This window comes from Lutra lutra, chromosome 1 (assembly GCF_902655055.1).
Source record: "Lutra lutra chromosome 1, mLutLut1.2, whole genome shotgun sequence".
Classification (NCBI taxonomy): Eukaryota; Metazoa; Chordata; class Mammalia; order Carnivora; family Mustelidae; genus Lutra; species Lutra lutra.
Window position 1 is genome coordinate 23029862 of NC_062278.1, and position 17637 is coordinate 23047498.

Sequence of the window (17637 nt, forward strand, 5' to 3'; positions counted from 1 at the left end):
TGATATGTCAAATAAGCTTTTAAACATTTACAAAATGCAAAGGAAAAAAAAATAAATTAAGTTTTATTAAGAGAGGGGCGCCTGGGTGGCTCAGTGGGTTAAAGCCTCTGCCTTCAGCTCAGCTCATGATCCCAGGGTCCTGGGAAAGAGCCCCACATCAGGCTCTCTGCTCAGCAGGGAGCCTGTTTCCCCGGCTCTCTCTCTCTGCCTGCCTCTCTGCCTACTTGTGATCTCTGTCTGTCAAATAAATAAATAAAATCTTAAAAAAATAAATAAATAAAAATTAAAAAAAAAGTTTTATCAAGAGAATATGATTCCTACCACTTTTTTAGCACAGTGAGAAGAGGCTGGGAGTAGTCTATGAACTTGTCCTCCAAACAGGTTGGACAGCTCTAATATAAATCATGTTTTGGCACCCTTAAATTTGTGCTCATGTAGATTCACATTAAAGAAAAAGAAAAAAATAAGGTAAATTTTGGATTCAAATACATATTTTGAATTACAAAATCTAAACAAATGTGTTGAAAGTTTGAGAAATAGTTCTAATTGTTACAAGTGCTGATGACTTGAAAAAGAAATATATATATATATATTAATATGTAGCTTATTTATATATATGTATAAAATAATGAGAAAATAGCAGAAAACACTATTAGGAAAAAAGCTAAATTAGTTATTAACATCACTTCTTTCTCTGTGTGTCCTGAATAACATGGCTTTTTCGTCTCTTTGATTTTTTTTAAGAAATACGATGGCAATTAAACAACTTTCTTGGAGATTCTCTAACTTTAGCAAGTGAAACCTGTACTTTGTGAAATAATTATTTAATATCTTCCATAATTTTTTGCAATTGTATAAGTGGCCTTTCCATGAATTTCTTAATAAGAACACTTATGAATATGTAAAATAATATGGATTATTTGTGTCTGTTCTTGAGGAAATATTTGCTTTCTAGAGACATTCTCAAAAAGAAAATAATCTTTTTATCAGTTATCACCACCTTCTATCAATATTAACGTACTAGAAATTCTCCAATAGGAATGTTTTGTCGATCAGAGTATCTTGTACACTCCCACTATGACAGTTATATCCTCTTGAACATCAGAGAATCTCCAACATTGATGATTCCTGAATATTTGTTGAAAATAATATTAAATTTCTTCCCTTTTATGAACATACATATGACATAAAATCCCACTCAATGATATAAGGTGGAATGTGCGTTTACATCAGCCCTCATATTCTCCAAATCTCAGGTTATAATTCCCACTTACAGACAACAAGCATTATTCTGATAAAATATGAATGTTGATATATTCAATCATTTTAAAAACACTACTTCATATCTTATGAGAATTAAAATAATTCAACAAAATAACTACTCAGGTGAAACACAGGCCCGTTAATATTATAAGTAAACAGATAAAACTCTAAGGAGATACTAACCAATAACTGATAACTAAAGCAATTCAATTTATACTGTGTTTGGCTTAAACACTGCATAAAAGAAAATCACAATTTTCTGAATAAGCAGTATCAAAACCATTAAATTTATAGCACTGTGAAATGTCCTATAACATCCACTAGATGTCTCTAATAACTGACTTTAAATGGCCACGTTAGTTCTAGAGCTATCCGTCAAATACGGAATCATGAACTACAGAGGTATTTGGAGGATCCTACTAAAATTCGTATTTTTCAAAGCAGACAAAGTTGTTTTAATAAACATACAAAAGGAAAATGACTTACATTCAATATCAAGGTACATGCTCTTTTGGTGCCCTCCAATCCTACTCGCAGCTTCACAGTCATATCTCCCTGAATCTGACAACTTCACATCTTTAATATGCAGTGACGAGCTTCCATGCTGCCCTTTGACTTCGATACGGCCGTCTGGGCTCTGTTTACATCGATTCAGGAAAAAGAAAGATTTTACGCTTGTTTTGTGTGAAATGATGACGAAACATAAGGTGTTTGTCACATATATGATAAATGAAAATAACGTCTTACCTGCATTACTTTTTTTTTTTTTTTTTTTGAGAGCAATGTTTCTGTATTTATGACTTACTGATTTTGGCTTTTCTGTTGTACCTGCCCACCTGCTTACAGGGACACTAACATGTAGTAAAAACTTCAACAGGTGTTTTATCAACCCCTTTTATTCAGTGCACTCTGTGCTTTTTAAAAAGCTGGCATGTTCTTCTAGAAAGGGCTTTGTTGGCTTCCAAATACGCTTCTTGCAAACATAACAGAACAACAATGCCTATTCAGTTGTGGCTGAAACCCCCCAGTGAAAATGATATTCCTCCTTCATGTTAGTTTCCTGTTTGACCGTGTAAAGACAATGTATCAAGATGTATGAAAATTAAAGCCTTGAAGAAGAATTTATAGTTATTTTGGAATGAATGAAACAGCACTGCTCATAAGCCTATGTAGTACATTACTTAGATAAATGATTAAAAACAGCACTATATAAGTCCTTCTTAGAAAGTCAATGGAAACAACATGAAAAAGATTAATCACATGCTCCATGAATATTGATGCAAATCAAGGACTTGCTTGTAATCAAATAGCCTATAGATTACATTTCAAATAAGAATTCTTGTGTGCAACCTAATTGGTATACCTACAATTGTTTTCTTAAATCACTTAAATACCATTATAGCACACATATTAAGACAGAGATAGTTTACTTACTGAATTTTATTTGTACAATCAGGGAATATAGTGAAATTTGCATTTTATAATTCGCTTGTAACATGTACTTTACTATTATTGAATTGATTGTTTTCAGTATTTGAGGTTTTGTGCCTCAATAAAACTGCATGGCACACATGGGTTTTGAAATATGTAAGTTATTATGTAATAATATAATGGTTGTTTAAGTTTCTATATAACTGAAATTCAAATAAATTTCAATACATGTACTTTGTATTATTAAAACTTTTTTATTTTCTTTTATTTAGATCAACAGACTATTTTAAAGCTCTTTTTCAAACATGAATTTGATTGGGACACACTATGATCACTTTTTTTTGCTTTCTAGTTTTATACAGGCATGCAGTTACTATATAACCAAATCAGTCACTCATAATTCATTTACTATCATTATCGTAAAAATGTTCTTCAAAAACAAAGAAACAAAAACATGTTGGGAATGTATTATGCAACCCCGATCAGGCCAAAAATATGTTCCCCAATTCTCAAGTATTGCTAAAAAATAGTAAGGTGAGGCTTTCAAGCAGAAGGCATTCTCTGCAGGCAATATTTAAGAGGTTCGTCTGCCAACCCAATTACTTACTTGAGAGGAAAGAAAAAAAATGCAGAAACTCGCAGAAGTTAAAATTAGAATGAGTAAACTCAAAAGCAGAATGGCCAATTTGTTATACAAAGTAACTAACTACTTTTTGATATAAATGGGTTAGTAGTTCCTTACCTTATCGCACCTCTATCATTGGACCCTAGGGAACTACCCTTCCTTCCTTAAGTGCAGACTTCCCTTGGCTTTCAGGACACCCATACTCTCCTATTTTTTCTTCCAGTGTCTCTTTCCTGACTACTTTTTAGTCTGGGTTGCAGCTTCCTCTCTCCCTGGGGACCCCTGGTTTCTTTCATGGATGCAACCAATGCACTCTGCTTAAGACACCCTCATCCCCTCCCATACTAGCAGCTGTGATCTCTAGTCACTCTTCCTCCAGGCAGGATCCCTCTCTCCTTGGAGAGCTACGGAACCAGAGATGTCTGTTTCAGGGCATGCCCATTTGATCTTTCTCAAATCAGCATGTGCAGATCCGAACATATCACTCCCTCACCCAGCATGACCGGCTCTACTCCTGCGGTCTTCCCCTCCGTGAATGGTACAGATTCTTTCTCATGCCCCATGCTGGACTACATCTTCCGTTTGAATCAGTTTTTGAACATTTACCTGTTTATAATTTAAATGATGATAAATGTCAGTTTATCATCGTGTTCAAAATTATCATCTTCAACGTCTAGCAACTGTGTTTCCATGGAAGTCTCTGCTCTCTGCTTCACATATTTGCAGTCTTAGTCATGCTGCTGAGTTCGAGGAACACTAAGGGGCATCTCTGGATTTCAGAAACAGCAATCACATTCAGGGTGAATGTAACCGAAAAAGATTCCCTGACTCTGCAAAAGCCATCGGCATTATGTGATTCCCTATGTTTCTCTAGCAAAGTCCCATTGCAGATGCAGAAATTATTTCTTTGTGTAGCTAAGAATAAGTTTTTTTTTAAAAAGCAAAATTTTAATTCTCATAACAATTTCATGAAGATTTCATATTCCCCCTGCTCTATAATAAAGAATAACATTGTATTGATTTCTGAATAACTTCCTTGCCTTTCTAAGACATCACTTTTCTGTCTGAGCACACTTTACAATTTGGATACCATTAATTTGATTTTCAATTAATCTGAATTACTGTCATTTCCATAAGTACCCTCCACAGCCCTGCCTCAGCCTTTCCCCCTTTCCCCCTTCCATATTTACATGGCAGGATTCTCTCATCATTCCCTTAATTTCTTGGGAAAATACCAAATTATGTTAAAAAATTGACTATTGTATATAATTATTAAATGTACTACTTTGAAGTCTGTACTTTTCCTAGGACACACTACTTTTTCTAATCTTATTAGAACTTCAGAATTCATCCTGTAGGGTGATATTATAGTTGGACAAACGTGAGAACATTTTTATTTTTATGGTACTTTATGTTAAAGTCACCTGGACTAGTACCAAGGACAGAAACATTATATTCTAATATCTTTAAAGCAAATTAAGTTATAGTGAAATTTAGATGTAGTAAAGGAAAAGTATACCTCCAGCTATTACTATGAGTTAAAAACTTACATTTAGTATCTTTATTAATGGGATAAAATACCATTTTAATGATAAAAAACAAATTTTTCATTTTTCTATTAGGAAAAATACCATTCTTTCACAGAATTGAAAGGCAAATATAGTCCTTTGAAAATAAATAGGTCTTCACGTTATTAACTATTATAAATGATATGGTATTTGACTTACAAAAATCTATTGGTGTCTATAAAATTAGTATGATATTAGTAAAGATGTTGGAATTGAAAAGTTATTTTCAATGTATCTGGAATTATTAACAGGAAGAACAGAATTTCTTTGAGAAGGTGTGTGATTCCCTGGGAAATCATAAGTCATTTTCAGACTTGACATTGGCTCTATAATAATTATAACATTCATTTGTCTCAAATACTTACACTAGAAGACCAAAGTCATTCCCTCTCATATCTGACATTTCAAAGGACATCTTTCTCTTTGTGCTACAAAAAAGCATTACACATTTCTGAAAGAAAATTAATTTATATCTTGGCTTTGATTCACCACCTACTGAAGATTCATTTAAGACATCTGATATTTGATTGAGACAGGTTAATGGGCATATTAGCTGTCCATCTAGTATTTTCAGGTTCTATCAATGCATTAGGTAAGATGATTAGAAAGTAAAGTGCCTGACTATACATTACTTCTCCAATCCTTTACAGAAAGGCACTTTTTGAAATTTGATTTAATGTTATATTTTTGCCTTTCCAGAAGGTCAGTTTAAGAACTGTTTATTTGAATAGTATTTCAATATTTTTATAAAATGGTTATTTATAGAGTTTATTGAAAAAAATGGTCATTTATAGAGTTTACTGTCCTTCCAAGAATCACTTGATGAAGTACCTATATGATAACTACCTTCTGGAGTTTAGTTCCAACACAAATATTCCATTGCCCCTTTTAATTGTGGGACATTTTAAATTATACAAGGTATCGTGTTTATAGGTTGTTTTTGTGACCTGACCTGACTAGATATTTACTGCCAAGTTTAGAACCCACTTGTAGGACATAACACATATGAGGTGAAAATATTCTCCATCTTTCTTCTTCATACTGTTGTCATTGACCTCTTTGGTCTTTTGGGAGATTGGTGAATCCTGTCACTTAGTTACTCAGCAATTGTTTTCTTGTGCAATTATTTTACAAGAAGCACCCAGGCACTGGGAATACATGTTGAGCAAATCTGAACAACTTTTACCCTTTGGTAAATAAAAGTTCAGGAGATAATAATTTTTAAAAACAATACAAACAAACTGACAAGTACCATGTAGGAATACCAAAGTTTCATCTTGGGGGTGAGTCAGTGGAGGGGTGGGGTAGAGTTAGAAGAATGTTTCCTGATAAACTGAGGTATGTGTCATGACCTGAAAATCGTGAAAGAAGAGCAGATTTGTGAGAGAATTCCAAGCCTATACCCCCAGAAGTCATATGAAGGAACTGAGAGAAACAGGAAGGCACAGAGAAGAGAGTCACGGCACATGGGATCCCCTGATGTTGGATGGGCAAGCAGAGACAGCATGCCAAACCCTAGAAGAATACAGACATACAGAAAACATGCACCCCTTTATTATATATTTTGGTTGCTTTTTTGTAATGGCGTTATATCTCTACTGACTGTAAATTAAATACAACTTCAAATACTTAGCGGTAATGTCAAAGCATAACCACTAATTAAATAAACTTTCCAAAGGTTACTGGCATTAATTCACCCAAACTAACCTCTCAAAATTGTGTTAACAATGTGTTAAGTTAAATAATTTCTGCAAAGAATTTTATTTATTTTTTTTTTATTTTTTTTTCTTTAAAGATTTTATTTATTTGACAGAGAGAGATCACAAGTAGACAGAGAGGCAGGCAGAGAGAGAGGGAGGGAAGCAGGCTCCCTGCTGAGCAGAGAGCCCGATGCGGGACTCGATCCCAGGACCCTGAGATCATGACCCGAGCCGAAGGCAGCGGCTTAACCTACTGAGCCACCCAGGCGCCCTGCAAAGAATTTTAAAAGAAAGATTCTCTTCCTTCCTTATAAGATTCCTATACTTACTCTTATCGTTAATTTCTCTTTGCTCTGAGCTTGCTCTCAGCTTCTTAATTTTCTTCCTCTTTTGATTACCTAACCTGAACTTTTGTACAACTGCCTTCTTCCTAGCATTGCAAATTCATGTAAGGAAGAGTAATATGGACAATGTAACTTCTTAAGTTACATAATTTTTCCCTACATTCTAGTACCCTCTTCCTCTCTTTGTACATAGCGTCAACAATCTACTCAACAAGTAGGAACTGAATAAAACACTGATAGCAGGTAACGATGGTAGTTGGTGGTATTTTAAATGTTTTACATTTATTAGTTCACTTAATCCCAATTGATCCCAGTAATACTACCATGAGATTTGGACTAATATAACTCACAATTTAAAGATGAGGAAATTGAGAAACAGAAACATTAAATATCCAGACTCCACACAGCTTACAAATGATAGCACTGGACGTCAGGCTGTCTGGCCCTGGAGTTCATATTCGAAATTACTTTCCCTCTGTTGCCCATCACCTGAGCCATAACTGCGTGGTTGATCTACATATCTAACCGAAGCTATGTGATACACACTATGTTGGTTTCTGAGGACAGAACAATGGATCAGAAAGGCAAAGACTTTAGTCTCATAGGTCAAAGGGCTTAGAGGAAAGAGATGAAAAATCATAATACATGCTGGTATGAAAGAAGTTCGGGAAGCACACAGAAGACAGTCTACAGAGGTGGGAGATGATGTCTTGCAGGTATCTCTGTCTAAACTGAGACCTGAAGGATAAGTAATAATGATCAGCCAGGCACCAGACCGGCTACATAATTTGCCGGATCTACTCCAAAATGAAATGTGGGGTCTCTTGTCCAAAACATATTGTGAATTTCAAGGCAACCACAGCAATAGATTGAAGCAAATGCAGGGCCCTTCTGAGTGTCAGGCTCTATGCAACTGTGCACGTATTACACTCACGAAGTCAGCTCTGCTCAAGCAAAAAGGAAAGGAAAGGAGGAAGGAAATGGGAACTGCATAGGCCTAAACCAGAAGGGAAAATGGCACATTCAAAACAATGAAAGAAGCTCTTGAGAACTGGAATATTCAATATAAAGTTGAGGGGTAAGAGATAAAGTGGCTGGAGAGGGACAAGGCTGCTATAATGAGCTTCAAAGGTCAAGGGAAGACCAGTAAGAACATGAAAAGATGCTCAATGTCATTAGCTACCATAAAAATGTTAATCCAATTGGTTAATCCAATACCACTTCACACCCTCTGGGCTTGCTGTAATCAAAAAGACAGATAATAATGTTGGTGAAGCTGTGGGCTAAGTGACACTTTCATGTACAACTGGTGGGTGAGAATGAAAAATGGAGCAGGTGCTTTGGATAAAAAAATCTCACAGTTACCCAGAATGTTAAACACAGATTTATTACATGACTCAGCAATTATACTCACAAGAGAATTAAAGATATACATGCACACAAAACCTTATACGTGAATGTCCATAATAGCATTACTAATAAAACCAAAAACTTAAAGCACCACAATGTCCATCTACTAATATATGCATAAATAGAATGTAATATATTCATATAATGGAATATTATATGGCAATAAAAAGAAATTAAGTACTTACACGGGCTACAATATGGATGAACCTTAAAAACATTAGGCTAAGTGAAAACAGGTAATAACAAAGGGTACATACTGACTGTTTCCGTTTATATAAAATTTCCAGAATAGACAAATCTATGGATACAGAAGTTTATGGGTGGTTGCCTAGGGCTGGCAGGTGGTGTGAGGAGATTGGAAGTGATGGCCAAGAAGGGAGGAATTTCTTTTTGAGATGATGAAAATATTCCAAAATTGATTCTGTGGATGATTGCACAGCTCTGCAAATATACTAAGACACATTTTATTGCACATTTTAATGAATGAATTGCATTTTCTATGAATTATTTGTAAATAAAACTTTCATAATTAAAGACAAAGCAAGGAATTTAGGTGTTCTAGAAGCTACTGGAAAAGGATATGAAAGGTTGTAGGCCTGCAGGACAAATGCATTTGCTCTTTGAAGAGATCATTCACCCTGTGGAGTGAAGAAGGAATTTAGGAGGAGGAAGTGTAGCCCATTGGAACCATACTGCACTAATAAGGTGCTGGTGAAAGGTGGTGATAGTGGAGATGGAGAGAAGTGAATACATTCTAGCAACGTTCTGAGGAGGAATCAACAGTGTTTAGTAAATGACTGAATGAGAAGTGGTGATGAAAGAAAAAAGGAAGAGTATTTCTAGGTTCCTATCACAGAGCCGCAGATGGTAAATATTCTCTATCATTAGTAAACTACTTTATGTTTATAAATTATATATATATGTATGTATATATTCATATTTTATTATATATACCCACATTTTAATAACTTGCATACATGTTTCATATTATATATTCATTACTTTAAAACTGATACTTAAAATTGAAATGTTAATAAATGAAATGTTAATATAAAGTGAAAGCAGAATAAACTTTTCAGAGATTTCAATTTTAAAATATTATATAAGGTGGGTTGCAACTAACAATTTGATAGTTGGTTTTCAGAATGTGACCTTCTTATTTTATATTAATGCCTGGGTGTGTTGCCAACTTGAGTATAACACAGCAGCTAAGACTGGAGAATCAGACTGGAAAGTTTGCATCCTGATAGTGCCACCTACAACCTTTGTGACCTGAAGTTAATTACTTAACTTAGAAGTACTTCAGTTTCTCCAGGATCTATAAAGAACTCCTGAAACTCAACACACACAAAACAGACAATCATATAAAAAAATGGGCAGAAGATATGAATAGACACTTCTCCAATGAAGACATACAAATGGCTATCAGACACATGAAAAAATGTTCATCATAACTAGCCACCAGGGAGATTCAAATCAAAACCACATTGAGATACCACCTTACACCAGTTAGAATGGCCAAAATTAGCAAAACAGGAAACAACATGTGTTGGAGGGGATGTGGAGAAAGGGGAACCTTCTTACATTGTTGGTGGGAATGCTAGTTGGTGCAGCCACTTTGGAAAACAGTGTGGAGATTCCTCAAGAAATTAAAAATAGATCTTCCCTATGACCCTGCAATTGCACTACTGGGTATTTACACCAAAGATACAGATGTAGTGAAAAGAAGGGCCATCTGTACCCCAATGTTTATAGCAGCAATGGCCACAGTCACCAAACCGTGGAAAGAACCAAGATGCCCTTCAACAGACAAATGGATAAGGAAGATGTGGTCCATACACACTATGGAGTATGATGCCTCCATCAGAAAGGATGAATACCCAACTTCTGTAGCAACATGGACGGGACTGGAAGAGATTATGCTGAGTGAAATAAGTCAAGCAGAGAGAGTCAATTATCATATGGTTTCACTTATTTGTGGAGCATAACAAATAGCATGGAGGACAAGGGGAGATGGAGAGGAGAAGGGAGTTGAGGGAAATTGGAAGGGGAGGTGAACCATGAGAGACTATGGACTCTGAAAAACAATCTGAGGGTTTTGAAGGGGTGGGAGGTGGGAGGTTGGGGGAACCAGGTGGTGGGTATTGGAGAGGGCACGGATTGCGTGGAGCAATGCGTGTGGTGCAAAAACAATGAATACTGTTACGCTGAAAAGAAATTAAAAAAAAAATCTATCTGGAAAGGAAAAAAAAAAGTACTTCAGTTTCTCTGTATAATGGGTATAAGAATGCAACATTCATATAGTATTGCTGTGCAGATTAAATGAGTGAATATTTATAGAGCTTAGGACTTGTTAGTACATGATAAATAAATTATCATAAAACACCTTATATCTGGATCTAAGTCATAAATATATAAGTTTATATATATACATTTCATTGTGATAGCTAAAGGCATTCTACTCTCACAAAGAAATAGTAACTCTCCTATCTTCTTTTTACTCACCAGTGCATTACTATTCCTGGACTTTTTTCACAATCTCATGAACTACATCCTAATTATTTATAATATTTTGTCAATGAAAAATATGTAGTATATTCAGTAAAGAGCAAAATTAAAATTAGGATGAAAAAACTACTATAGGAGAGTAAAATTCCTACTGATAAATGATAAAACATTTCACACATAAATAATTAAATTACAGAATAATGGGGTTTCTATTTTATTATATCCATAATGTTATTAATAAAACTCTAGATATTGAATTTGTCTGTAATTTCCATTACATTTGTGGATGGCTTGCTTTGTATTCCTGACTTTGCTCTTCATCAGGATGACCTTCCTGTTCAAAGACTATGACTTTGGTGTCGGGGTCAGTCTTGTAAGTGTTACATTGATACGAACTCTATGATACCATCCAGTGGTTTTAAAATTTTAAGATTCAATGATTATGCACCACCTCCTTCAAATTTACAATAGTCTAAGTCATTTAAAGTAACCTGACCCCATGTCTGTGATATTACCATTACTTATTATGGCTACTCATTGTGATTGAAGCTCCAAGAAAGTAAATCCAAATAAGGAGAATGTGCTTGACCATAATTCTAACATAGCTGTGGACTACTCTGTCTGACAAGGCACTTATATTTTTGTTGTGCAATTGTGTGTGGAATTTTCATCTAAAGATAATAAAACAAAATATTGAATATCAGGGTTGTTTAGAAAATTCAGAACACATGAAATTAAATAATAAGTATGGGGCTAGAATGGAAATTCAGGACTTAGAAAATAGAACTGATTCAAGATCTCAAGCTATGTAAAATTCCGGTGTTCTCTTCAAGGTTAAGAAACCAAGAAAAATAAGATGGCCACTACCTTTTCTGGATTCCCATTTTTCCTGTGTATCCTTCATAATGGAAAATAAGAAATGTAAGAACTGCTTATTAAAAAATCAATAAGAAATAAAGAAGCCAAGAAGAAACTCTGATCTAAAGATTACATCCTCTATCGAGGTAAAATTTAGTTTCATGTCACACAACCATGAGAAGACAGAAAAGAGATGTGAAAAAATGAGGCATATTATACTCTAAACCTTCCTAGTCAACATTTATTACAAGATACTCAGTTGTATTGCAATGACTTCTGTCACATAACTAAACTTAACTTGTGAACATTGATATCATGTTATTATATCATACTGCCCTGGAAGTAATGTGAGTAATCACTAATATGCATAGATTCCATGATTATAAAGCTATGAAGAATCCATAGGTCGCCTGGTTTCATGTTTTTTTAATCCAAAATTTAAATGTTTTGCTGTTTAGCACAAAGATAGCCCATTAGAAACAGATGAAGCACAATATTAAAAATATTAGAATTGGAATCATATGATATTAGTAACTATTACAGGTGAGCAATAGACATAAGATTTAATTTTACTATAATTGTTTGTCTTTGCTTTTAATTACATCATATATTTTACCAAAGAAAATTTTAAACAACATAGTCAAGATGGAACTTTCCTTTAGACCATTTCCTAGACTGTTACAACAATGTAGAGATCTGAACCCAAGGTCAAGTCTATGGCCTGCTGCTTCAAACTACTTAAAAATCCATAAAGTTCTTTAACTGAAAGGCACTGAGATTTAAATGTTATTCACTTTGCTAGAGCTATCACAGTACAAGTTGTCTAATACACAGTATTTACTTTTTGTTGATTCTTCCCACGTCTGGTTAGAATCATATAAGATTATGCAACCTCGGTTCTAGATACATGAGAAATGTTATAATCAATTATGTAACCAGTTTAAGAAGTATGGTAATCCAGCTCAAATTGTAGACAAATAAAAGAAGTTTTAAAAGCAAGAAGTACAACACTTCTTGTTATACAAAGTGCTTAAAAAAGTACCTGTTATATACTATATTTTCAAAAAGCACTAACTATAATCAGGCATTATACTTTTCCATTAATATATTGTTATATAAATCCATGCAAGATATTCATTATATAATGGAATTTTTTACACTTTAGTATGAAGAAACCAAAAATATTTTGGTAACATTTTTTCTTTGTTCTATCTAATGGGACAAATAAGGGCCCTATCTTAAGTCTTCTTCAGACCATACTTAAAGAAAGAAAGAAAAAAAAAAAGACTACTCAAAGAACATATTAGCCTGCTCCTGTCTGTATTCATTTGAATAAGTTTCACTGTTCTCTGATTTCACCAATCTTTTCTTCTGTAATATCTAATCTGCTGTTAATCTCAATTTTTACTTCAGACATTTTTTAAACTTTAGAACTGTCATTTAATATGTTTATAACTTTATGTCTCTCTTTATTATGCTCATGCTTTCTTTTATACAGTATATATATTATATGTAAAAAATACATATGTGAATGTTCTTATCTACTAATACCATCTTCTATGTCATTAATGGATCTGTTTCTATTGATTGATTTGTTTTTCCTAACTATGGGTTATATATTTTTTTTTTTTTTTTTGCAGGCTCCCTGCTGAGCAGAGAGCCCGATGCGGGGCTCGAACCCAGGACCTGGGATCATGACCTGAGCCCAAGACAGCGGCCTAACCCACTGAGCCACCCAGGCGCCCCTATGGGTTATATTTCTGTGCATCTTGCATATCTCATAATTTTTTATTGGATGCCAGATTCTGAGTACACTATTTTTTTTTTATTCCTTTAAATATGTGTGGTCTCTTCTCTGAGACACTATTAAATTCCTTGAAAACAATTTTATTTTTCTGAGAATTTTAAATTTTGGTGGGGGAGTTGGTAGCAATCTTTAGTTCAGGACTAATCTGGTCACATTACTAAAGGAACATTGTTCAGTGTTCCAGTGGTTCTTTCTATGACTGTGAATAGTCTCCTCCCACACATACACTTACTGGTATTCAATTGAAGAATCTAGGGGAAAATGCCGAAGATCTCTGGACCTCTCTCTGTGCAAATTCCTCTCTTCTCCACAGAGCTCTCTCCTCTCTAGTACCCCATACTAAGAATTCTAGCACGTGGATCACTCAAATTCAGAACACTGTCCCCTCAACTAAGAGAAACAACCAGACTATTCATCCCTTTGCCATAGCCTGGAAACTCTCTCCAGACATTATGCTTGAGCAATCACAGGACTTACATCATTTGTTTCTCTTCTCTCAGGGATCAATGTGCTGCCCATAATGTCATAAATTGTGTTTGTTGTTGCTGTTGTTTAAAGCCAGAGTGTAAATCAAGCCCTGCTTTATCCATTATAAAAGAGAAGCTCTGGGACGCCTGGGTGGCTCAGTTGGTTAAGCAGCTGCCTTCGGCTCAGGTCATGATCCCAGCGTCCTGGGATCGAGTCCCGCATCGGGCTCCTTGCTTGGCGGGGAGCCTGCTTCTCCCTCTGCCTCTGCCTGCCACTCTGTCTGCCTGTGCTCACTCTCGCTTCTCTCTCTATGACAAATAAATAAATAAAAATCTTAAAAAAAAAAAAAAAGAGAAGCTCTAACAAGTATTTTACTGAGAGAGAGAATGGGAGGAAGGGCAGAGACAGAGGGAGACAAGCAGACTGCTTACTGAGTGGGGATCCCAACTTGGGGCTTGATCCAATGACCCTGAGATCATGACCCAAGCAGAAATAAAGAGTTGGACCTTTATCCGACTAAGCCACCCAGGCACCCCAACAAGTATTTTAAGTTGCTACTAATTCCATACTTAACATCAGAAAATTCAGTGCATTTACCCTCTAGGGACCACTTTTTGTCATAGTTATGAGAATTCTTAGGTACACAACACACTACTTTCAACATCATCTTTATCGGACTGATACCACAAGTTAAGAACTACTTGACTGGTAGGAGCTAAAGTGGCAGAGTTTTATGAGGACCCTGGGCTTGCCTTGTCCTTTGAACACAGTTAGATAAATAACAAATCACTCTGTGTACCCATAACCTGGTCTGAGGGCTGACAGAACAAACTGCACAACTAGAGGTAGAGAAAAGGCCACACCGTGGAGGTGAAGAGATGTGATTTGGGGGAGAAATCACAGGTGCTGTGGAGGAGAGCGAGCCCTGATCATAGAGAGTGGAGGAGAGAGAGAAAAAGATGATCATAGAGAGTGGAGGAGAGAGAGAAAGAGAGAGAGGAGGAGGAGCACATAAGGGATTGCATAAGGAAAACTTTTCCCCAAAGCCACTGACTAGGAAAATGAGAGAAGCTGAGGCTCCAAGACTGAAGTTTTAGAGATATGCAGCATGGCTGGTGTGGAGCCCTGAGGGCGTTGCAGTGCTCCCGTGGAGGAGGAGGATAGCCCTCCTCTCTGAGGATGTCCTGGACATAATGGGAGAGATGGTTCCCCCTTCTTGGAGCACACACATCTGGGAGAGGTGACATTGCCTCTCTGGTGACAAAAGAGTCAGCTACACCATTTCTCTCCCCCACCTCTCAGTAAGCAGCAAAACACCAACGCTGGCTGCCTAGACTGCTTACACCAAGTCCTGCTCCCTGAGCTCTGTGGGTTCTGATTTTCTTGAGCAAGTGTGCCTGAGAACCAGCATAGCAGGCCCATCCCCCAGAAAAGCAGCACAGCACTCCCCTCTCTCCAGACCATGTTCCCCCCTCATACTACCCCTTCCTCACACCATTGAGTAGACGTACCGTATCTACTGACCGCAGAGCTCTGCAAAGCTTCAGCTCTAGTGTAAATAGCATCAAATCTCTTTTATAACAAGCAGATCAGAACACACCTAGTTAAAACTGGTATTACTTCACTCAGCAAAGGATTATATCAAATCATTTGAATGACTGACTTATGGATATACTACTACTACTTTAGCATTACATGTATTATGTATTATTACATGTCTGGCCAAAGTCCAAACACCTCCCACTTCTGGCAAGGAGAAACTCTGCAAAAGACTGATCTGAGGGAAACAGCAGCCAAAGCACAGCAGAAGAGTGTCCTCCACAGCACACACCCAAGGCACTCACTGAAGTGCCAGGCCCTCGACAGTATATGACTCCTTCTTAGTAAAGCCATTACTCTCAGAAGCAGGAAACATAACAGGCTTTCTGAACACACAGAAGAAGACAGAGACCTAAACAAAATGCCAAGACGAGGAATTCGTCCCAGAAGAAAGAACAGGAAAAGGTCACAGGCCAAGGATCTAATTGAGATAGATGTAAGTAATATGCCTGATCTAGAATTTAAAATAATAATCAAAAGATACCTGCTGCACTTGAGAAAAGCATAGAGGACAACAGGGAGTCTCTTACCACAGAGATAAAATATCTAAAAACTAGTCAGGCAGAAATAAAAAGTGCTATAACTAAGATGTAAAACCAACTGGATATAATGACCATAAGGATTGAAGATGTGGAGGAATGAATACATGAAATAAAAGATAAAGTTATGGAAAATAATGAAGCTAAAAGAAGAGAGAAAGAAAAATATTGAATCACGAATATAGACTTAGGGAACTCAGCAACTCCATAATGTATAATAAAATTTGTATCATAGGAAGCCCTGAGGAAGAAGAAAGGGAAAAAGGGGCAAAAGGTTTATTTGAGTAAATTATAGCTGAAAGCTTCCCTGATCTGGGGAAGGAAACAGATATCCAAATCCAGGAGGCACAGAAAAATTCCAGCAAAATCGATAAAAGCAGACCAACACCAAGACATATTGTAGTTAAGTTTACAAAATATAGAGATAAGGAAAAAATCCTAAAAGCAGCAAGAGAAAACACATTCAGTTACGAAGTTCAAAATCAGTTAAGAACTTAATCTATGTCTAAAACACGAGAGTTCATTTACTCTGTGGACATTCGCATTCAACTCTGAAGTTCACTGTATCTATCGCTGGAGTCACTGGCACTGTGATGATATAGGCACAAAATTTTAATAATACAGACATGTAATGCTAAAGTAGTAGTAGCATATCCATAAGTCAATCATTCGAATGATTTGATATAATCCTTTGCTTAGTGAAGTAATACTTTATCTGTAAATTAAAATATACTTAGAGTCAAATGATAGAAAAGGTGATAATTAAGGGGATCCCATGTGCAGTATGTATAGAAGCGGGAGACTACCAAGCCATTAAATTGCACACTTTTCCTGTGTGAACCATACAGGAGATGCTGGAGGTTTATCGAGGCTTTATCCATCTCTTCCTGTATTACAAGAACATATCTGGCTGGCTGTTTTGATCAGTACCTTGAGATAGCACTTTACCTATTTATTCACTATTAGTATGCTTTTTTAGTACCTTCTCATAAAATTACAACACTCTGCCCTGTAGTATAATTATTTGACCTCCTCTTATGCCTGCATATTCCAACACACAATTAGAGGCTTGATGAAAACTGGTCCTCATCAATTTTATGTCTTGAAGCAAAGGTAGTATAATTTTCCAGACCGTCTCTGCTTCCTGGGTCTTTAGCTCCACCAGATTTCCCTTTAATGATAATATTCTTAATTTTGTATTATCTAATGATTGATATACATAACTACAAAGATTGATCACAGACTTGTCTGATCCATAATTTTTGGATTGTTTTAGAAAAACACTACATTTACGACTTGCTATTTGCAGTTAATGTTCTAGGCAGATAAAGTGGACACACCACTGAAAAACTTGCAATATCCAAGGATTGATGGAGGAATATGAAATCTACTTGATTGAAACTAATTGGGATTTAAGGGGAAAAAGGAGATAACAGAAATTGGAAGAGTAGCCTACCCTATAGAGCCTTGTAGGCCATAGAATGAATTTCCAAATGATACAAGAAACTACTAGAAGC

At 35.9% G+C, this 17637-nt stretch overlaps 1 protein-coding gene across 2 annotated transcripts in view; it reads right to left on the bottom strand.

Annotated features, from left to right (window-relative positions):
- The window catches only part of NCAM2 (neural cell adhesion molecule 2), a 532785-nt gene that overhangs the window by 147872 nt on the left and 367276 nt on the right, over positions 1–17637 (bottom strand). For both annotated transcript variants that reach the window (XM_047721657.1, XM_047721668.1), the window contains exon 9: positions 1750–1900. In XM_047721657.1, coding sequence (XP_047577613.1) covers positions 1750–1900 — 151 coding nt within the window. The remainder of the gene's footprint in view (positions 1–1749; positions 1901–17637) is intronic.